Below are 24,111 nucleotides of genomic sequence, written 5' to 3'. Positions count from 1 at the left end.
ACCTTAATGACATCTTTGGGATCTTTGATATATAGCAGTGAAAGTTAAATTGATCCCTCTCTGATGATAATATTCTTAACTATAAGTTCACAAATGGGCTAAAAATTATTCTTAATCTAGAATAGGAATATTAAAAGGTTTCAGAGGTTTTCTTTCTATCTTCCTAAGGAAAACATTCAATGTATATAATCTTTAAATAAAAGAATAATCCAGAAACAAATCCCTGTCATTTTTTAACAAAAGATAGCGTGTGTGTGTGTGTGTATATACATCTGTAGCTATATATATAGACATATATGTGTTTGTATACATACATTTATATATATATATGTGTACATATATAAACAAGTAAAATTTTTCTTTTATTTAGAAAGTGCCTCACTGGACAGATTTGGTGGTTTTCTTTTGGAAATTCAAATCCCGTATGTGTTTCTCGCATCTGAAGGACTTCTTAACACACCAGAAATACTTCAGCTACTAGAATCCAAGTAAGCCCCAGATTTCCTAATTTTAGCATAGGTACAAATATGCTAGATATTTTCTGTGGTTTATGTAATAATATCCTTCTGGATTCAAAAACTTACATAACAACATGCATAAGAATACCTTTGTATTCCTTTATGCAAAGGCAGAAAATTATTCCCATCCCAATATACATGCCCCAAACCACTAGGAATGGATAGAGTGGGCATGAATGGTGATTATGTAATAAACATTGAAGGAATAGAGATTTTCTTAAATTTCTCTTGGAAGTTTCCCTATTTCATCTAAGTTAATTGTGTTTTTACAGCTACAATATAACTTTAGTGGAAAGATGTTGCAATGAGTCCTTACAACAGTTTGGGGATACAGATCGTTATGTGGTGGTGACAGTTGATGAGTGCACAGCCGTAATTATTCAGGTAAAGCTAAACTTAAGTAAAAAGGAAATAATACATTTGTGTGTCTCCAAGTCTAATAATACAGGGTGTCCCTAAAGTCTGGACACATAGGCAAAAATGCATATTCTCAAGAAATGGAATATTAACAGACCTTAGCCCCCTTGACTTCTTTTTCTGGGGTGTGCTAAAGGAGAAGGTGTACTCAATGAAAATCACAGATGCAACACACTTGATTGAACCTATAAAACGCATAAAGAGTGAATGTGCTAAAATTGACAGCAATGTGGAGTTATTGCATCGAGTTCACACAAATCTTGCAAAGCACATCAACATTTGCATCACAAATGATGGAAATCATATTGAAGATGTTATTTGTTAATATTCCAATTAAATAAAATGTTGTTGAAAATTTCATTCATTTCACTTCTTGAAAATATGTATTTTTGCCTATGTGTCCAGACTTTAGAAACACCCTGCAGTGTCATTATTAGTTTTTCATTGAGACTATGAAAGAAGATTATTTCAAAGAAAAGGGCACTAGATCATTGAGGACTTATTTGTATTACCAAATAGATGTAGCTGAAAAGAGAAAAGGGAGCTAGCTTTCCAGTTCACAGAAGTCAGTTACCTTAAGGGGATTTTAAAAGGCAAGTGTAACAACAGTGTTGCTAGCAGCTGTTGTGGGGGTGAAAGACCTACAACGAGAGCACACTGAAGGGCTGTTCTTTGGCACAGGTTCTTTGATCTGCTTTTCCAAGGAAAGCAACTTTAAGGGGTTAACAGTCTTACTTTAATTAAACATACATATATCATTCACTTAGTTCAGGGGAAAAAGCTAGCACCCTGAACTTCAGAGAGTATACAAATAGAAATTACAAGCATACATTATATAAACAGAACAAACACACACAGAACTCAACAGACGGGCCTCTAGCTGTCTGACCAGGGAATTACATAGTTACCAGAGAGAGAGGCACCAACATCTGGATTTTCAAAGCCTAGGGGGCTCCAACGGCTACCCAGAGTCTCATCTGGCCAAATCACCAACACTCTTCCAGTGAGTGTGCCCCCAAAAGCAAAAAGCTGACCTCTGAGTATATATATATATATACTTCTTCAGGGTCAAAGGGCATCACAACCATGTGACTCAAACCTGCATGACCTAGGCTTTCTTGTGACTTATGCTTCCTCAGGGTCAGAGGCATCACAACCATGCGATTCAAACCCATGTGAACGAGGCCTTCCCTTGATGTAAGCAGGACATCAAAGACTCCCAATTAAATCAAGATGCCTCAGTGCTGAAAAGCACTCCAAAACAAAAAAAACAAAAAGTCCACTTTGCTTGCCATTACATGCCTAAAGCATCACTAGGGTGTCTGTGCCATCCAACTGCCTCATGACTCAATAGCCTAAGGGTGAATAGTCCCAATTACATGATTCATCTACCGCTATATCAAGGAACTTACAAGAATTACTAATAAAATCAAAAACATACTATTCTCTCCCATTCCCTTCAGTTCCTAGTATGTTATGGATTTGGGGGTGGGGGAGTAAGGAGGACTGGAGAGGAGGAGCAGGAGGAAAAAGAAAAAAATCCCTTTTCCTGAAGCCTCTGACAATGAGAGACTATTTCTGTACACAAGCCCTTCGCTGGCTCCTCCTTTGCATCCCCCATATTTTCAGATTTAAAAAAAAACAGAGCAAATCGCAATCAAAATCAAATATAAACCAGCCAGGGATTAGAAACAACTTAAAGAAATTATATAAAAAATTACATATAAAAAGGAAAAGAGAGCTAGGAGGAAGGAGTTAAATCTTCCATGTTCTTTCAATGACACTAATGGAGCATAAACAGCAAGCAGCAATATCTCATTCTAGCCACCCTTATTAGAGTTATTTTTCTTTTCTCTTTTTCATGTAAAAATATTTTATTGATGCATTTTGTCTTTACGTCAGTTATATCACCGTCACCCCCACTCCCAGACTCAACCTTCCCTTGTGACAAAAAAAAGCAACTAAGGAAAAACATCTAATACAGTAACTATCTGTGACCATGTATATAATCTTGTTAGTGGTCCCCTGTTTTTTCTCTCCCTTCCATTGGAAAGAAAAAAAGCAATTCAACTGTATAAATTGAAGCCATCCCTTTCATTGAACAAAGTATGATATATGAATGTATTAGAGTATTATTGTCCTGTAAGAAATGACAAAAGGGATGATTTCAGAGAAACTTGGAGAGACTTATATGAACTAATTACAGAACGAAATGAACAAAACTGGAGAACAAGTTGTAGCAACGATTTTGCTAGCAGCTACTGTGGCTGTGTAAGACCAATAACACCAGCATACAGAAGGGCTGCTAACACAGATTTTTTGATCTACTTTTCTAAGGAAAGCAACTTTAAGAGATTAACAATCTCAGTTTAATTAAACATACATATATCATTCACTTTGTTCAGGGGGAAAAGATCAGCCCCCTGAACTTCAAGGCAAACACAAACAGAAATTACAGACATCAACAGAAGACCTTGTTTGATTCAAATTACAATTCATAGTTATCAGAGAAACACCAATATCTGTGTGGGTTATCAAAGCTGGGGGACAGTTACACGGCTTGCCCAGAGTCTCAACACTCCTTCCATGAGCGAGCCCAAAAGTCAAACACCAAGCTCTCCTCAATTATATCCTTTTCGACCTCACCCAGGCTGGGTGCGTGAAAGTTCCCCATCCCCAGTATCACATCATATACAAGTCAATGACTCCTGATTGTCTTAATGCTGAGAAACACTCCAAAGCAAAAGATCCCACCATACCTGCCCCATTCAAACAAAGAACAGTGAAAAGTCTCATTTTGCTTGCTATTTGGAAGGCAAGAATCATTAAAGGCACTTAAGAGAAGAACAGCAAAAAGCATCGCCCTGTTTACCATTACACAAGTTAAAATAATAACATTATAAAGACAAACATATAATGATTACATATAATGTTGGCTCTAGATTTTAGATAACTAGTATTTACCATATTAAGGAAAGATCCATTTATTCCTATGCTCTTTAGCATCTTTAACAAAAACAGGAGTTGAATTTTGACAAAAACTTTTTCAGTATCTATTGATATGCCACGATTCTTATTATTTTTGTTGAAATACAGTCTATTATGTTTATACTTTTCCTCTATTGAACAAACCTTATATTCCTGATCATAATATATAATCTCTTTACAGATGAGGAAAATGATATCCAGGGAGGTAGTTGCAAATAACTTAGGGAAAAATTTACTTAAATTTTCATATGTCCAAAGATAGTCAAGATATATTCTACTTCCCCTAGGGAAAATGTTAATAATACAATCTCCTTCTTACTTTTAATATCAGCCCTATGGCCAAGATATACACAGAGTCATATAATTTACCAGAAAAAAAAATTCCTGGAAAACAATCTCAATACTATGGTTGGCTTCATTTAAAAATCAGTACCTTAGGCTAGTCCCAAGTCTGTACAGTTCTGCTTTATAAAGCTAAAGGATCTAGTTTCAACAATCATGAATCTAACTGACCCTTAGTACTGAATTAGATATATTTGCTTTCCTGCAACTAGTCCCAAAATGGTGGTGCTTCTCTTCTCTATCTACAAGAATTCCAACAGAGCTAGTTTTCACTTCTTCCCCTGGCTCCTGCTAAACCACTTCCTCTTAACTCAGTTATTGGCAGGGTAGGCTGTAGCTACCAGAAATTCTCAGCTCATAAACAGATAAACAAATTTAGACTAATTCCACAAAGCAGCCTGAGCAAATTCCCATTATGTCAGGACACCAAATGGAGTTTTGGGGAAAGACAGATGCTTGCTACTTCCTTTACACCTCTCAAAATACAAATGGTACAGGGTTTCCCACAGGTCATCAGACAGATTTTCAATTGTGTTCTGACATAATCCAACCATACATGTACTTCAGCAGGGTTCCTTTCTTGAAGTTTAGGATCTAGTTGGACTATGAGTCCCATTTTCTAAAATGAGAAGACTTCTCCTCATGTGCCTTTTTTCCTAATGCCTTCAATGTTAATTATTACATTGAGATTGAAATTATCAGATTGATTTTGTGTCTTTTTAAAATTGATCCTATTTACAGTGATTTTTCCCCTATGATTCTTTGCCTCTGAACTCAGTTCAGAATAAATCCAGTTCTCTTGTTAAATCACTGTTCTGTTCTTGAGTCAAGCAAATCTGTTACCTTTGAAGGAAACCGGTAGATACCAGGGAGTCTGTTCTAGTATCTTTATGCCACCAAGCTGTCCTTGAAGGATATCTGATTTTTTATCCCAAGAAGTCTGGTTTGCTATCTCTGTCCTTGAAGATGCAGCCAGACTCAAACAATGAACATTTCATAGTCACGGGAGGGAAAGATGGGGTTGTTGCTAGCCCTCATTCCCAAATTTCCATCCAATCATATTTTCTTCCATCTATGATACTGGCCTTCCTATTTTCTATGCTCCCCAAAACTATGAGATATATGAGGTATTCAAGGAAGACTACACCTCTGGTATGGGGTCTTGCTTAAACCCATTTCAGGGTTGCTCATTCACCTTTAGTGTCCTCCTGGCACTCAACTCTCCCCTGGGGCTATATTCCCGTTATACAAGCAACAGTGGCCACATCAGGGTAAATCATCTCAGCAGATAGGCTAACCCAGGTTGAGGATAAGCAACAGGCCTCAAACCCATTGGTGAGGTAGGGGGGTATCTACCCAACGCATGTGAAGACTGGTGGAATGGGTAGATGAGAACAGTTTGTTCCAAAGGTCCTGAAGGTGGCTGAAGCAGGTACTATGGAATGCTTCGTACTTGATCAGACATAGACACTAAGGTCATCTATTGCATCCCAGGCCATCGCCACTCTTTTGTCTGGCCACTGGACTTCAGTGACTTTGTACAGCTCTGCCTCACTTAGATCCGATTCACTCACAAGTCAAGACATCACCTGTGATGTCATTGGTCCTCTTTGAAAATGAAGGACAAACAACAACAACTCCCCAAAACTATGAAAGAAAGCTGTCCCCTCACTCAGGATCTTATCTTTGCTGAGATAGGAAGCTGAGATAATATTTATCAGTAAATTCAGGCTTTACTAATGAATTAATCATGCTCTGAACTTTGTGCCTTAGTCCACCTTAATTTTAACTGTTATAGGATTTAAGTCTATATGCTTAAAGGAATTTATATCAAGTGTTAAAGCTAATGCCAATAATTTAATAAAAAAAAAACTTCAAATCCATGAACATTTTATGTTTTTTGGTAGAGTCTAGAAGAACTGAATTATGAAAAGGCATCAGATAACTTCATTTTGAAATTGATAGCATTATCAATCCAGTACAACTACTGTTGGGTCATTTTGTACTCCAAGGAAAGACTGAATTCAGGGTAGGTAAACAATTTCCTTCTGTGCTGACATGTTATAATGTGAAATGTTTTCTTTGACAAGTTTAATGGGATGGGGTAAATTAATGTTATATTTCTTTAAGTTATTATTCAGTATTATTACTCTAATATCATGGCTCTGAAATCATTATACCTGCTCATGTTGTTTGTATTAAGTTTTGCACATAATTTCTCATTCCCCCACTGCATTTCTCATGCAGTTCAGGGCCATGGTTATCAGGGCCAAAATTCTGTGCTTGTCCGCAAGTTAGAGAAAAGGGGCTTTTTTTGCTCCATTAGATTAATTTTGGTGTAAATAAATATTAAACAGCTGGAACTGTTCATTTTAAAACACTTATAATTACTTTCTATATTTGTTTCCCTCAAACAAAAGTAATTTTAAATGAAGGTAACCCCCATTAAATTCACCAACCTAACAAGGTTTCTCATTCACTTTACAGTACAGTGTATGCTTAATTAGAGTTAGAAAGCCATGTCTCTCTTGAGAGAGGGTGTTGACATCAGAATGAGCCTTGACTGCACTGACATTGCCTCTGTGATTTTCCCCTTAGTAACCTTCTTTCTGGCTCTCACCTTATCTACCCCAATATGCCAACTTGTGGGATGCTGGTGGCTAAACATATAAGCCAGATTATATAAAGGTCTTTATCCTCAGTTCTACTTCCTAAGTATTGTTTGACTTCAAGTAAATCATTTAACCTCTCTCTATTTCTCTGCCTCTGTCTTTCTTCTTTCTCTCTCTCTCCCACCTCCCTCTTTTTCTTTCTCTCTCTCTGCCCCTTCTCTCTCCATCTCTCTCTCTCTCTCTCCTCTTTTTCTCCATCTCCCTTCCTCTCTCTCTCTTTTCTCCCCTCTCTCCTACGCTTTTCCTTCTTTCCTCCCTCTCCTCTCTCTCTTCTCCCTATTTCCACTTCCTACCTTCCCCTGCTTCTCTCTCAGTCATTTATCCACCCATACAGAGGCACAGAGAAATGCAGATTAGGGAAGAGAGCTTGTTTTTGAAATGTTTTCCCAGCAGGACCTATACCTGTATGACACACAAAAAATTGGCTATAAGTAGCAAGATTTAAGAAGATGCCTATTGAATTATTATTTTTCAGACCCCTTTCCACTGGGAAAACAGTGCTGGAGAAATATGTGAGACACCTCATAGAAAATCCTGATGAAGTAGAACTAGAATGAATTTTGGATGCTGTTTTTAATCTTTCCTTAACAAGAAGCTTCTAGTAATATTTTAATATAGTGAAATGTTTTCCTCAGTGTTTTGACAATTATATTTGGGTGACAAATGAGTAGCAGTATAATAACAGAACTCTGTTTTAGGTACTGCCTTACAGGAAAAACTCTTCATCATCTGGCACTGATCTATGCAGCTTTGATTCCATTTGGGTTGAAATCTGAAGAACTGGAAGTGAAGGTGTTTCTTCAAAATATTTTTGTTATTTAATGTCTTATATATGCTATTCATAAATGAAAATGCTACAAAAGATCATATAATCACTGAGAATAAGGATTAAAAGATTATAGGATTGGACTTTTAAGTCTATGATCCTATAAACTGAAAGGGACCTTAGATTCCAAAAGCCTCATTTTACAAATGAGAACTCTCACCTACAATGATTTACCCAGTGTCTCACAGTTAGTTAGCTTTAATTTGAAAGGACCTAATGAAAATAAAAGGAAAGAATAAAAAGCGTGTGATGTTTACATGGATATTAATTGAATTGATCATGTGAAAAAACTTCATGTTTCTTCTTTTCCCTTTACAGAAAATTTAAGTTCATAAGACGGTAATTCTCAGTCTTACTATTATAATGCCTCTAGAAATCTCCAGCTATTTTAAGTAGCATTTAGAAATTGCCAGAAATAAATAAATAAATAAATGAAGCTGACTTTACTTTAACTGCATGTTTATCATGCAACATCTTTTTGAGGAGAATGCCATGACATAAAACAAAAGATGATTATGATAATCATTATTCTAAAATAAATCTTTTTTTTTATTTAGCACATTTATCAGATTCAGTTTACAAGTGTCTATTTTCTTTTATTTAACTTTGTCTTTGGAAAGTTTGATATGTGCCTTTGTAAAATAAATACTTATTTTCTGCTATTTGTTCTTAAGGATTTTTGTTTCTTAATTACTAGAAAAAGCCTGCAATTGCTAATCATATTCAAGTTAGTACTTCTCCTTGCATGTATATATTTTAATAATAGCCTCATTACAGAGAATATAATAGTAGTAGATAACAAATTTAGAATGGAAAGTTATTAGGTTCCATAAAATGAAAGAGGAAAGAAAAAATTCTTATACCTCAGAAATGAAATGACCTGTATATCAGGTAGGCCATGTTAATTAATTATGATGAATACATTTTATTATGTTAGAAACATTTAAGCTAAAGAATCACCCCATGTTTTCTATTCAACTAAAAACTAATAAAACATATGATAACTGTATTCCCTATTATAACATGATATCTAACATGGGAAAATTCTCATAGCTTGTCATCATGCCAGGAGTAGAAGAAACTGCACAGCTAATTCGCCAAATTGCTGACCACATCTTGATGTCCTCTAAGAGAGATCCTCAGGAATGGCTGGACAAGTCTTGGCTTTCAGTTTTACCATCTGAGGTGTACTTCTTAGCTGTTTTCATTATTTTTATTGATTGCAAAGTAAATAAATAATTTAGATACTGTAGTATTAGTTTCAGCTACATTTAAGTGGTACCAGTCAGTTGGTATTAGTAGCCAATGAATGATTAGCACAATGCACATAGCACAGTATTCTTAAAAACCTTGTCTTTTCATCAAATTCCTAATGTAAAAGGAATAGGTATATTAAAAATTAAATTGGATGAAAAAGCAATAAAGTCTATAGAACCTAGATGATTCAATAACTTTATTCAGTAATTACCCTGAAAAAGTGACAAGTAGAGTTGTAGAATATTTTAGTAAGATAAATTTACTTAATTAGTTAATTACTACACATGGTAGGTTGTTACAAATGCTTATTTATAAACTTAAAACTTCCCAAGTTTTCATGCCAACCCCAAAATTGCGTGATTTTTTTATTTTTAAATTCATAAATATCACAAACCTTTTTTTATGTTGAAAAAATTAATCTAGAAATTATTTAAAAATTCTTCTACTGTTTACCAAATTATTTGTAAGCCCATATATATTATGTATATTTTACACATAATATATAATTATAGTGTGATATAATTATATATCACATATGATTTTATCATATAATATATTTGGAACCCTTAAAATCTTATACAAATGTCAGCTATTATAGATCTTATTCTTGTGGGTTCTGATCCTTACTTAGCATCTTACTTCTCTTTCTCTGGTCATAATCTATTTGAGGCCTGCAATGCTAAGTGATATTATAATTAGATTAAACCTACCTTGGATTCTCAAAAGCTGTGCCAGCTGAGTGAAGCTCTGGCTGGTCCTGCCAAGCTATAAAAGCTTCAGGTATGCAACCTGTGATGTCCTGTATTTCTGTTGTCTGAGAGCCAATCTAGCTAAGCTCAGAGAGGTTTTTCACCAGCTTAGCCACGGAGTAATGAATTTTTTTGGCTGTAGCAACTCTTCAAGACCGTCTACTAAGTCACACAAGAGCTGCACTCTTCATTAATGACTGCACTGCTGAAATCACAAGCTTTTGGTTTTGATATGTGGCCACAGCTAATGTTTTTGCTATATCAGATTTTGAAATAGAAAAAAGGAACATTTTCCCCTACGTAAAAAAAAATCCCTGTAAGCCATTTCCAAAGTACATACACGTATTTTCCAGCAGTTAAGCCAGCGTCGGCCTTATTTACTGAATATAGAGATTAGTGTAGCCATCCCTAAGCACAGCAAATCAGAGCCACAAACCCAGAATCTGTACTTTGCCACTAAATATTCCCTAGGTTAATTGTTTGTGGCACTTTACTACTTCCCAACATATGCCCCTATTCTTATTCTTCTCTTGTTTTCTTCTCAGTTTTTAAACTTTCTTTATTTCTCCTTAGGGAGAAGGGCCTGAGGAGGGTAGGGCATGGAGATTAGTGTACTATGTATGAAAGTGGGAAGAGGAACAGGTACTTAAAATCTGACTATATACATATAATTAGCGTGTAAAGTACCCTAGGGGACTGAAAATTAGGGATTGCTATTTAGCAATAATGATTTTCTTCCTTATTCCATAGCCTTCTTTGTTCTACATGATGCCCTTGTGATGTCTCTTCTTTCTCTTTGAGGCTGCCTTTAATGTACATTTCAATTCAATTTCAATTGTTTAAAAATGTTAGGGGGAGAAAAACTGTTCCCAGCAAAGTGCTTTGCACATAGTAAGCAGTCAATAAATGATCATTGAATTAAATGCCAGTCTGATTAACCTTGGGTCCTACACTTCACTATAATGAGCTTTGACAACTGGCACTAAAAGGAACAAGCCACTGAGCACAGGCTTTGTGACCAGTGACTTACAGCTTCCAAATAGTTTGATCTTTCCGACAGCCTTCCAACTCTGTTTTCTGCTGGTTCTTCTATTTCTAGTGCTGTGAGATGCCTTAGTTGACTATGTACTCTAAGGCATCAGGGTGATGAATCATAAATGATAAGATCTCTTTCTATTTTTCCAAAAGGAAACTAAGAAAGGGAACAAAGAAATAAAATCACTTAAGCTTTATTAAATGCAGCTAATACCAAAGCCAAAGACAGAGCTAATCTCCTGACTCTTCTAAAACCATCCACCTAAGCCATCCGTGCCACTATGTATTCCCTAGGTTGTTTGAGGAACTTTACCACTTCCCAACATAGGTACCTATTCTTATTCTTCTCTTGCTTTCCTCTCAGTTTTTAAACTTTCTTTATTTTTCCTTTACTATCTTCCTCTTCATTTTTTATGGAATTTATTGACATCAACGGCACGTTTTAAAGCTCTATTAGTGACCCTCCAAACTAAAAAAAATTGATAATCCCTGCTCTACCGAATGTTTGGAATGTTCACCTTAAGTCTAATATCATAATCTGACTCTAGAGTTCTGATATCATTAGTGTTTGCTCTGTTTTGTTCTCAGGGCAAACTACCTGAGGAACTTATGAACTAGTTAATATTATTAGTACTTTTTTATTTATTACAAAACTAAAATCTTATCCACTAAAAGGCACAAGGTTTTCTGTGAATGATGTAAGCCCAATTAAAGGCTCTTCTAATCATGGCATACTCTGTGTAAGATTTGCCGGGCTTGCCATTTCCATCCATTTGACCACAAAAGCCCAGAAAGTCTGGAAATGTGCCATGGGAGTAGTAAAGATGGATGCTATGTTGCCAGGTCTCTCTAGACAACGAGGCCTGACCTTAATGTCTAGAGGTCTGAGTCAATCAAGGTTGATACATGATCTTCCTAAGTCCTTCACAGAAAGCCAGCGGTGTTCTGGAGCCAGCTTATCACCAGCTCATGAATACCAATTGTTAAATTTTCAGGGTGAGCTTTTACATCTCAGAAATTGGCAAACACTACAAATCAGGGTTTGATTTATTGTTTTGTTGACAGTCTAGACTTAAGAAAGTGATGGAGAAAATGGTAATAGTGCAGATCAAATTTAAAAGTATAGTGTGTAGACATTTTTTTACTCAGGAAGCGGGATGTTAAACTTTTACCAACACACCCCTGCATAAGGCCTTCATGAAACTGAACATCTGGAAACCATGGTAATGTACTTATCAATTAGAACACTGATGTAACTAGCAAGTAACTATTGTTTAGAAGGGGAACTATGAAGGCTTCAGAATAAAGGAGCCGACTAGAGAAATACCTTTCAGTTGGGCTGCAACCAACTCTTTGGAGAAACTGGAACAAATACTCTTAGATTCTTTGTTCCAAGAGGCCATACTTCCCTTCTCTGGTCCTACCTCCCACAGCCCTATATTCTGTGGTATGAATACCTGAAATACTCAGGAACATCATTGCCAAACAAACTAAGTGACATAAAATGAATCATTATGAAAAGCCTGACCATTCTTTAAATCCTTTTATCCAGGATGAAACACGCTTACTTGATTTTCCATGTATCAATCCCTTGGTGGCTCAGCTTATGTTAAATAAAGGACCTTCGCTGCCTTGGCTGCTATCTGCAACTCTTGATCAACTTCAAGGACTTCTGCCTGAAGTTCCCTCCAAAGTGTTAAAGGTCAGTTATCTAGAATTCCTATTTCAGAAGAGAAGCATCTAAATTCTATCTTTTTGTTTCACAGTTAATGAAATACTAATTTATTTGAACATATTACCTTGTAAAACTTTAATTAACTATTAGTCATTTGACATGCGTTAAATCAATAATCATTTATTAAGTGCCCTCGGTGTGCAAAGTACCAGGCACTAGGGGAGATAGACACTTCCTGTCCTCCTGGAGATGACAGAACAGTAAGGAGGATAGTGCAGCTACAGAAATATGTAATATCGTACAGTCAGCACACTATAATTACACTGCACACATGGAGAATAGTGTGAGAGAAAGCCGAAAAGGGAGGAGCCAGCTGATTGAGTATCCAGTTAAGGAGAAGGTGATATCAGGAGATATTGAGCTATTATGAAGTGTTATGAACAGAGGAATACTGTGATGAGATCTTATGTTGATTATACTGTGCTTTGTGTGTGTGATCATTTCTATAGTGCCAGACAACTGTGACAAGCACTTTGCAAACATTATCTCATTTGATCCTCAAGACTCAGAAAAGAAGGTCTTTATTTTCCCCATTTCACAGTTGAAGAAACTGAAGCAAACAGATGTGAAAAGACTTGCCCAGAGTCCCACAGCTAGGAAGTACCTGATGCAGGATTTGAACTCAGGTCTTCCCACTTCTAGGCCCAGCCCTCTATCCACTGTACCAGCAGCTGCTGGTGTGCTGTGATTAATCTAGAATCAGTTTAAAGGATGAACTGGAAGCATTGTTATATCGCTCCAGTCACTTAAATTTTAAATCTTAAGATCTGGCTCTCTACCCCAACCTCTCCCATCAGCGCCAGCCCTGTATTTCCAACCACCATCAGAACCACCATCATTTCTTCTTTTTAGAATGGTGGGTTAAGTTTTGCAACATTTTTACGATGGTTCTTTCCATTTACACTGTTATAGTCATTGTATGTATTGGTGGTGCCAAATTCAAATACAAATGGATACCTGAGGGCCACAATATTGACTTAGAAAACCACAAATTACTATTACATACATTGTATTATATTTTTATTTATTTTTTTCAAATATTTCCCAATTACATTTTAATCTGGTTCTGAGTTTCGCCTGCTGCTTATGGCCCTTGGGTAAACATTTGACATCTCTGGTATATATTTTCTTGGCTCTGCTTGCTTCCCTCAGCATCAGTTCATTTATATCTTTTCTTGTTTCTCTGTATTCATCATATTCATCATTTTTAACGGCACAGTAACATTCCTTTATAGTCTTGTACTACAATTTGTTTAGTCATCCCCCAATCAAAGGAGTTATCCATCTCTTAAATGCAATCTAAGATTGCATTGGTTTTCTTGGTTACCACGTCATGCTCCCATGAATTAAATTATAAACACTACTTTAGTGATTTCTAGATCTGGATCTCCAGCCCTGAACTCTCCCATCAAATCCAATCCTGTATTCCTAACTGCCTATTAGAAACATCCACTTCAATGAGTCCCACCAATACTTTAAACTCACTATCTCCCCCCCATGATCATTATCATTCCCCCCAAAATTTATCCTGCCTCCTAACTTCCTATTTTATAAGATCAGAGAGTTAAAGCTTGAAGAAGCCTTGGAGATTATCTAATCCAGTCCTTTTATTTTACTAGTGAAGAAACAAACCCAGAGAAGTTAAGTGATTTGGCCAAGGTCACGATTCAGAGCAGGGAGAACCATTAGGAAGTTGTGGCGGTAGCAGAGAGGTAGTTTTGGAGGTCTCCATTAGAGTGGTGTTAGTGGAAACAGAAAAGATACAGAAAATATTGTAGACGTAGACTCCTTAGGACTTGTTGACTGATCAAATATGGGAAAGTGAACAAGAGGGAAGACTCAAATGCCAAAGTTTCAACCATGGATGACTATGTAAACAGTGGAGCTTTTCATGAAATATTGAGTTTGAGGGACATATAGGTAGAACTATTCATTAGGCAGCTGAAAATCCATATCTGTAGCTCAGGGGAAATATCAGCTAGAAATACAGAGATCTTTAAATTATCCACATCAAAGTGATAGGTGAAGCCATAAGTGTGGACAAGATTGGCACTTCAAAGGGTCATAATAAAAAGAAGTTCCACTGATGACAGTGTTAGGGTACAGCCAGCTTATAAAGTAGGAAGAGGAAAAGAAGCCAGCAACATCAACAGCAGTAACAACAGAAAGTTAGGGAGAAGACCAGGAGCGTGGGGTGTGAAACCAAGTCACTGTCAGAGGAAGGTGGTGGTCAAGTGTCAAATAAGTTAGAAAGATCAGAGAGTAGGAAATAAGAAGCTATTGATTTTGGCACTTTGGAGCTTGTTGGTGACCTTTGAAAGAACAGTTTCTATAGATTAGAAGGGAGAGGAGCCAGATTTCCAATGGTGAAGGAGTGACTGGGTTGTAAGGAGGTAAAGCCATCTGTTATAGAGTACTTTTTTCACAGAATCAGAGAATTGGAAGGAACCTCAGCAGTCAACTAGCTCAACCCATCCATGAAACAAATCCCCACTAAAACATACCTGACAAGTAGTCATCCAGCCTCTGCTTGAAGAACCCCAGAGAAAGAGAAAGTAGGAAAGTCATCTGCTAAGAGTGTGGAGCACAAGGGGGTGTCTAGGAGCTTAAGGGGAAAGCAAGCATTGGAACAGCCACAGTAAGAAATGAAATGACAGGGAATCAAGAGCAGAATTAAAGTTGTATTGGACCGTTTTTTGAAGTTGTCTTTAGTTTGATCATTCACAGGTACTGCAGGGAGAAATACCGTTGAAATACCCAGAAGTTCACAGGAGATAAAAAGCCAAGAAAGGAGCCAGTAGTAAAATACCTAAAGCCCGGAGCCTCAGGTATCTCCTGATGCCCAAAGTTCAGGTCAGTAAGCAAGATGAATTTGAGATCCTCACACAAGGGGGAAAATTCACTTTATAGTTATCACATGACATTTGATGGAGTAAAATTCCTAACTAGAATATGGTTCTGGATGGATATGCCTTATTCAAGTGGAAACTGATAAGTAAAAGGGAGGGAAGTAGGGTGATGGCATATTAAGAAAAAGGCATATTCATGTGAGGATAACCAGAAACTGAAGAAGGAAGCATGGTGTGTAGAACATGGAAGCATGGATAGTGATCAGTGGAGAGAGACCACCTGGACAGAAAGAGGAAAGAGATTCAGAGTTTGAGAAACAAATCACAACTTTGGCAGACGTGCTGTACTAATGATCCACACATCTGCTGGAGCTCTCACTCTGCTAAGAGTCGAGCAGCTGATAACTTCTTGACTTGCTATCATGATCATTTCACCCTTCAGAAGATAGAGGAAACAAGGGGAAATTTTACTCTGTATGTCTCCTTGAGAGGCCAGAATTGATTGCTAAGATGGAAATGACAGGACCCTGAGGGGAAGTGACTGCTCCTTCCTAGAGTTTGTGATAATAGACAGAAAAGCTAATGTTTGGGGACATTGAGCTTCGAGAAGAGAACATTCAGGAGGTAAATGATAGCTGTCCTTAAGGAGCTAAGGACAAGGAAGAGGGATTAGACTTAGTTCCTTATCTACTTGGGGATAATAATAGCGCTTACTTCACAGGGTTGTTGTGATGATCAAGTGAGGTAATATTTGTAAAGTGTAATTAGCACAGTTACTGGCACGCAGTAGGTGCTTAATAAATGCTTATTCCCTACCCCTTGCCCTCCTTATTCTTCTTGGCTCCAAATGGCAGAATTAGAAACCGTGAGAGGAAGTTTCAAAGTGGCAAGTTTAAGCATGATGTCAGGAAAAACTTCCAAAAATTAGAGCCATCCAAAAAGTGAAATTGGATACTTCAAGAGGTAGTTGGCTCCTACTCATAGGAAGTCATCAACCAAAGGTTGTATGACTGCTTGTTGGATGTTATATAGATGGGATTCTTGTTAAGGTGTGAGTTAAACAAGATTTCTTCTAACGCAGATTCTGTGATTGCTAAGTGGATAAGGTTACCATGAACAAAGAAAGAGAAAGGAAAAGGGCTGAACACAGAGCTTTGAGATAGCCCAGACTTAGGAGGGGACAAGAGGAAGAGAAACCAACAAAAGAGACCAGAAAGGATTGGATAAAAAGTTGAGAAGCAGAATGATTTCTGTCTAGGGAAGAGAAAGCATCAAGGGTTGATGTTAAAGAGATGTAAATAAGGATGACATAGGAAGAACCACTTAGTAGGTAACTGCTAACCTTTGAGAGAACAGTTACAAATCTCTGTTACCCAGAGGTAAGCCACATTATGGGGGCAGAGGAATAAATGGATAGAGATGTGGAAGGTAAACTTTCCATAAATTTGGCAGTAAAGATTAGGAGAACAAACAGCCTGGCCACCTAAGACAACAATAGGGCTAGGGCAGGGTGTTTTTAGAAAACTGCTGAGCACATTTGTAGAGAGAAGAAAAGACATCAGAAGAGGAGACAATGAAAAGGAAAGAAAAACAAATTCCTGGAGGAAACAAGAACAAGGGTCCTTTCCCCCCAAAATATGACACTAAGATATGGACACAGTAATACAGATGTCATCTGACCGGGTCAGACTAGAGCAGGATTCTCACCACCCTTGTCCTTCATAATATGCCTCTCTTGTTTTGTTTTAATTTCTAAACATGTTTTTTCAATTGATGTCTTGTTTTTTTTTATCACCACACTTTCGCCCTGTTCCACTCCCTCTTCCCCTCCTAGTCATCTCATATAATTCAAATTATAATGATATAAATATAATTCAAATTAAAAAAAGAAAAAATACCATGACTAATCAATATATCAAAAAAATTTAAAAATATATTCAATGTAAAATACATATGGACCTCCCATCTTTGCAGAGGGGTAAAAGTATCATCTCATATATCTTCTTTTGAACCATGCTTATACTTCATAATTTTGCAGCATTCACTTTAGATTTTTTTTATTTTTTTCTATTTATGTTGTTGTAATCATTTTTTATTTTGTTTTCCTGGCTTTGCTTTACTTCACTTTGTAGAATTAATTTAAATCTTTCCATGCTTCTCTCAATTTATCACATTTAGCATTTCTAAACAGCACAATAATATTCCATTACATTTACGCACCATAATTTGTTCAGCCATGGTGCTATGCCTCTTAATGCAGATAAAACATCAGCTTTCTTGGTTACCATATCATGTTCCCATGAGTTAAATTATAAACTTTTCACTGGTGACTCCTAGATCTGGATAGCCAGCCCCAAATTCCCCCATCAGCTCCAATTCTCCATTTCTAATTGCCTACTAGACTCTTCAATAATTCAAACTCAATATTTCCCCCCAAAAAATCATTATCATTCCTCTCAATGTTTGCTCCCCCTCAAAAAAAAACAAACCAACTTTCTATCTCATAAGATCAGAGAGCTAAAAAAGGAACCTTGGGACTCCTCTAATCCAATCCCTCTATTTTAGAGACCCAAAGAAATTGTGGTTTGACCAAGGTCACATAAATATTAAGTGGCAGAGTCAGGATTTTAACTCAGGCTCCCTACTCTAAATCTAGTGCTCTCTCCATTGCATAGGCCTTCTCCTTTATGTTGAAGTCATGACCATATGCCCAATCACCCAGGCTTGAAAATTAAGACTTCTCTTTGGCCATTCTTTATCCTTCACATGCCAAGTTCTGTGGAGAGCTTTCAAATCCCTCACTTCTCCTTTCAACACATACTGCCACTACCTTAGTTCAACAGCTGATTCCTCCTACTTATACTATTGTTATATCTTCCCCTTTTTTGACCTTTAAGCTTTCTTATAGTTTATAAACACAAACACAAGAATTAGGCTTTTTGAATAGATGTTAGATGTTATAAACCCAAATCAGTTTTGCATTTGTTGAACTCATTTTAAATAAAACTTTGCTTTGAGACATGTCATATGACTTAGGCTAGCTCACATTAAAATAAACACAATCTTGACTACCTATCTAGACTCTCTCCCCAAAATTGTGGTCCTTGGATGGTAAGAGTCATGCTTTTTTTCCCTTGTATTTGTCAACAAAACCATCGTTACCACCATCATCATCACCTCCCAAATGGACCAATAGAATAGCCAGCTAATCGATCTCCCAGGCTTAAGTCTCCCTGCTCTAATCTATCCTCCATAGAGTTGTCAAAGTGATATTTCTAAAGCACATATCTGGCCATATTGTAATAGCATCCTAAATGGTCTTTCTGTCTTCTGGCCCCTCCTCTCATATACATACATATACATATATATATATATATATATAATTTTCCTAGTGCACAAATGTGATCACCATTCTTTCCATGCCCAAAAATCTTCAATCTCCCATTACTTACCAAATAATATACAAATTCTTAATCCTGGCTGATTCAAGATTGTTCATAATCTGTCTTCACACTGCCTTTCCAACATTATTTTATACAACTCCTCTTCCCACATTATGCTCCAACCAGACTGAACTACTTGCTTTTCTGAGATGTCCTCCCTCCCACTTTCATGAATTTGCACAAGGTGTATCCTTGAAATCATGCTACAGATCTGTACACATCTGCTGTAGAAATCATCCTTTTTCTTCATGGTCTAACTCAGGTGCCAACTCCTCCAAAAATCTTTCCCTGATACCCTCAGCCAAAATGATCCTTCCTCAGATCTCTCATGCTACCCTGTTTGACATGTCTCGGTGTTTGTACTGATCAGTGGCTAGCAAAGTGCCTCAAACCTAGTAAGTAGACACCTACTTAATAAATGTTAAGTTGAACTAATTATTGACTGTATTTTGCTGAATTTTTTTAGCACTTTTCTGAGATTACTTCTTTGTTCAAGATTGATTCTTCCCTGCCAAAGTCACCTTCAATTTCATCATATCAAGAAAATGGATACCAGCCCAGTACCATCTCTTCTCAGTGTTCAACCTCAGATTCTTCAGCATTCATTATTCAAGGAGAAGATGAGTATTATTGTTATCCAAAATTGTATGAAAAAGTGCCTGAAGATGCAAGTCTGTCTTCAAATTATACCACTTCCCTTGTAGGACCAAGTGAAATGCAATGTATTTTACCATCTTCAAAATCTTATGAACAAATGAACTGCTGGGAAGCTTCCAATTTGAACCCATACCAACCACAGGATACTGCTGTTCTAAATAACATAGACTCCAGAAGAACAGCTGGTACTTCCTTCCTAAGGCAGAATGATTCAGAGTCAGATGTCTTTTCTTCCAGACTGGTTCAAGTGAATTATGAAGCAAGAATGACTGAGAGTGTTGCTAACTCTGATTGTATGAACTATATGGAACAAGACATACATGTAACAAAAGGAAAAATAACAAAAGAACTGGATTCCCCCATCTTTTCACTGGAGAACTCTGCGTATCCTGCTACCCGGAATCTTAAGAAAAATACACTAGAATCACAAATCCATCCTCTCAAATTACAGTATGGCAGAGAACAGAGCTCATATGATACTTGGTTCCCTAAAACAGACAATTTAAATACAGCCTCTAACCCCTTGATGTTTCAACAAAAGTGTCTGTCTAGTAAATTAAAAGGCTTCATGTATGACAGGCTAGATGATCCAACAGATAAGACTTCCTGGAAAGGATCACTAACTTTCTCCAATGTGAATTCATCTGCACATAATTCCCATGCCTATAATTTAAATGCAACTTCAGAAAAATTCAACAATCTGTATGCCCAGCAAACATCTGGAAGATATTCAGGACAGAAAAGACACATTGTAACTTCATCAAATTTAGCCGAGAATGACTCATTAACAGGTAACAACTATTATTATTTGTTGAGAATAATTTCAAATTAAATTTAATTATCATTGATTTTATGAGTTAAAAAAGACAACTAGGTTTTCTTAAGAATTTTTTCATTTTGTTTTAAAAATCAATACATTTGTTTGGGCTTATTTATTGGCATGTGTTATGCAGACACAGATATTGTAAGAATAAAATGAAGTAGCATACTTGAAAGCATACTAGTTCAAAATTATACAAGTTTAAAAGTATAAAAGTTTCCTTTTTTGGTAAGATAACTCGATTGGTAGAATGAGGTAGGGGCTAAAGGGGCAGTCCGAATTCAGGAAGACCTTAATTAAAGTTCTGTCTCTGACACATACTGGCTATATAACCACGGGCAAGTGCATTAGCCTGTTAGTGCTCCAGCGAATCCTCTAAATTACGATGAGTTACTGGTGGAGGGAGTTTCCATACCAATGAAACCACAGGTCTAGACTAAAAAGGAAAAAAAAAAAAAAAAGGAAAACCAAAACTCTACAGGAAGACCAAAGGAACATAGGTGGCCTTGATGTCAGCATTTGACTCTCTGAAATGATCTGTCCTTGGCCTTGTGCAGTTTTAATATTTTTATCAAGAGTTTAGATAAAGGCATAAATGGTATGCTTATCAAATCTACTGCTGACAAAAGTTGGGGGAGCTTGTATAATAGATGACTGAGTCAAAATCCAAAAATAATGTCAGCAGGCTAGAATAGTAGCTAACACAAAACTAATATAAAACTTAATAAAGATCCTAAAATCTTAAACTTACATTCAGAAAGCAAGTTTACAGTTACAAAAAGGTGAGGCTTAGCTAGGCAGATTAAATTGGATTAGCTCTGGCAAGGAAAAGGGCCGCCTTGAAGAATGAACCAAGGGAAACAAGGTTGGGTGAAGATGTAGATGGGTTCAAGTTTGGCATAGAGGAGATGAGGAAATGTGTGATGAAGTCTTACTCAGTAAAGGAAGAAGTGCGATAATCTACTGAAAGTGGTGTGGGGGCAGGGGAGAATAGCATAGGAATTGCACTGAAGGTTTGAGGAGATAAGGGTTTAGAACAGATGTCATACAGTGAATGTGAGATAAGAAACACAAGAAGACTAAAAGTCTGTCATGCAGCAGTAAGGGTCCAATTGAGATTAGATTAGTAGTGGGCACAATGGCAAGACTTGGTGCAGTGGCATTCAGCCACAGGAGAGTAGGTGCATGGAAGGTCTGATGGCTTGAATGGCCACAGAACAAGGGTATGAAGAATATAAGTATGCAAGATATTATATAGTTGTACTACTTAACTACAGGATCAAGACTATAAAGTGGGAGAAATGAAGCCGAATAAGGGGTAAGAAACAGAGTGGGATGGAGGAGCTGGAATAGGCTTTAAGAATAAAGAAAGGTGAAGCTGTGGGTCATGGGACTTGATCCTGTAAGAGAAGCCTAAATCCTATGAATCTGTGACTAAAGGCTTTCCTTTAGAAAATTTTAATATATCTGTAAAATTTTCAATTTTTTTCTCTTGTGACCAGCCACTTTCTACCTTATAATTGTATAGTTCATTTTTAAAATCCTTCTATTTATTGCTAATTAGCACTCATATACCTATCTTTTCATAACCATATTGAACTTTAATCTTATTCTCCCAAGATGCTAGCTAGATTTTTTCCAGGAAAATGTCATCTGTGTTTTCACTGAGCATACTTTCTATTGAATAGCACAGAGCCAAGTACTCTATACAGAGTTCCACAAAAGATCTAATCCCAGGCTTCCAAGAACATAAAATGCACTGGTATTAAATGTAATAACAAAAGCATTCAATACAGAAATATATTATAGTGATTTTCCCAGTTTAACATCTGCTTGGTTTGAATATTATAACTATTTAGACAACTGGGAGTGGTAGATGATACTAGGAAATATTTCCAAGTAGATTTGCAGGATGTAAAAGAGCTTTACTGAATACCTATAGGAAGTGCATTTTATCAGGTATACATGAGAAAATTTCCTGAACTGGCTGTATACAGTAAAACAAAAAACAAATATACAAAAATAAAATTAAATTAAAGCCAGATTTGAGTAGTCAGATAAATATGAATTCTTGGTTAGACTGACAAAATATCTTTTCTCCCTCCTTTTCTTTAATTTGCAAAGAATTTTTTATTCGAATGGGGCAAGACGTAACAATAAACGTAAACCTTAGAAAAACAACAGTCAGCTGAAGAGCTTGTGGAAGTACCACGTGCTGTTGGCTGAGCTCTTTGAACTAGATGGAGAAGATGGGTGCTGAAGCTGGTTTCCCTTGGGCACTAATGCTGATGCCTAGAATTATTCTGCCATTCCTTTGAGGGCCTTCAATGGCAGTCCAAGACTCCTTGTGGTTTTGGTTTGAAAATACCATTAATTAGTATGCCACTAATAGTATTTTAGGACTCTATTACCCCATCATCTCAAAATTGCCCTGTAGACTATATTTATTTCATATGTGTATACGCATTAAAGACATCTCAATGCAGTTGAAGATGCCAAGTCTGGAGTTGAAGACCCAGGCTCCTTCCTCTGAGGCTCACAACTTAGATGACCCGGACAGTCATTTCCCCTCCTCTCCAGGCTATAGCTTCTTCATCTAAAAAATTAAGGAGGAGATGACCTCTGAGGTGCCTTCCAGTTCATATTATTTGATCCTACAACAAAAGAGGGCGTAGCATCATAGACAGAGGTCTGGTCTTGGAGTCAGAGACCTGGGTTCAAGTTCTGCCTGTGACCTATTTTGACTGTATGACCAAGGGCAAATTACTTAATTTCTCAGTGCCCCTAGTCAACTCTGTAAGGCTATAAATGACAGAGGAAGTTGTTGATCTACACTGGTGAAGGCAGTTTGTCCTGACCAAAACCTTAATAAAACCAAAGGTCCTAGGACCCAGATGCACAGGATCCACTGATCCAGGGTCCCTCTGAATGACTCAAACTGCTGGCAAAGGTAGACCCCAAAGCCCAGGCTAACTAAAGAAGGCCCATATTCCCCATGAGTGTGTGCTTAAAGAAACTGAAAGACCCGTGTGTATAACAGAGATATTTGCACAAACCCAAGGAAAGAGCCGGGTAAGATAAGGAGTGAAAGCCAGGCAACAGAGGCTAGAAGAGTATAGACCCACAGCCCCGATCTCACACCATGCCACAGTTCAAAGACAGCCATAGGTCATTACACATCATACACATATAAATGTCGGCCCCTCTCTCTCCTCTCTTGACATGTAATGTGTATGTTATATATATGTTATGAACATACATGTTCATAACCTATAGGAACCATAGTTCATATTTCTTAATTTTAAGGGTGGTACAAACTACAGTTGGTTCTTTCTTATGCCCTAATTTGTGATGGTTTACTGACTCCTTCCAACAGTCAGGAGGCCAGGCCTTAGTGACGTGTTAGCAATCTCTGCCTGCTTTTCACTCCAGGTAAGAGCATATATTTGGGTTGGAGCATTTCATTAACATTCATTTTGAACAATGAATATACACTGTGCAGAAAAAGTTGTGTTTTATGTTAAAAAAAATCGAAGGAGACGTGTCTTTTCAGCATAGCTATGATGTAATAATTTAGCAGTCAGTAATACATGTGTTGGACAGATTCTTTATACCACAAATCCATTTATAAAGCTCAAACAAACTACTTTCATAGCCACTGTCTGTTGTGATGAAATAGTTTTCCTTTTCTTTTCTCCATAGGTTTGATATATTCTCAGCGACCCCAACTGAAAAAAAGGAGACTAGTGTATGAAAAGGTCCCAGGAAGAACCGATGGACAAACACGCCTTAAGTTCTTTTGA

At 37.0% G+C, this 24,111-nt stretch overlaps 1 protein-coding gene across 1 annotated transcript in view; it reads left to right on the top strand.

The window, feature by feature from the left end:
- Window positions 1-24,111, top strand: part of SHOC1 (shortage in chiasmata 1) — a 93,006-nt gene extending 68,895 nt beyond the window's left edge. Inside the window, exons 18-25 of the mRNA XM_036749339.1 lie at window positions 371-488; window positions 791-902; window positions 6,173-6,294; window positions 7,636-7,729; window positions 8,817-8,948; window positions 12,357-12,506; window positions 19,298-20,279; window positions 24,011-24,111. Of these exons, the coding sequence (XP_036605234.1) occupies window positions 371-488; window positions 791-902; window positions 6,173-6,294; window positions 7,636-7,729; window positions 8,817-8,948; window positions 12,357-12,506; window positions 19,298-20,279; window positions 24,011-24,111 (1,811 nt within the window). The remainder of the gene's footprint in view (window positions 1-370; window positions 489-790; window positions 903-6,172; window positions 6,295-7,635; window positions 7,730-8,816; window positions 8,949-12,356; window positions 12,507-19,297; window positions 20,280-24,010) is intronic.

This window comes from Trichosurus vulpecula, chromosome 1 (assembly GCF_011100635.1).
Source record: "Trichosurus vulpecula isolate mTriVul1 chromosome 1, mTriVul1.pri, whole genome shotgun sequence".
Lineage (NCBI taxonomy): Eukaryota > Metazoa > Chordata > Mammalia > Diprotodontia > Phalangeridae > Trichosurus > Trichosurus vulpecula.
The sequence above is the reverse complement of the archived record's forward strand: the minus strand, read 5'-3'. Positions and strand labels throughout refer to the sequence as shown.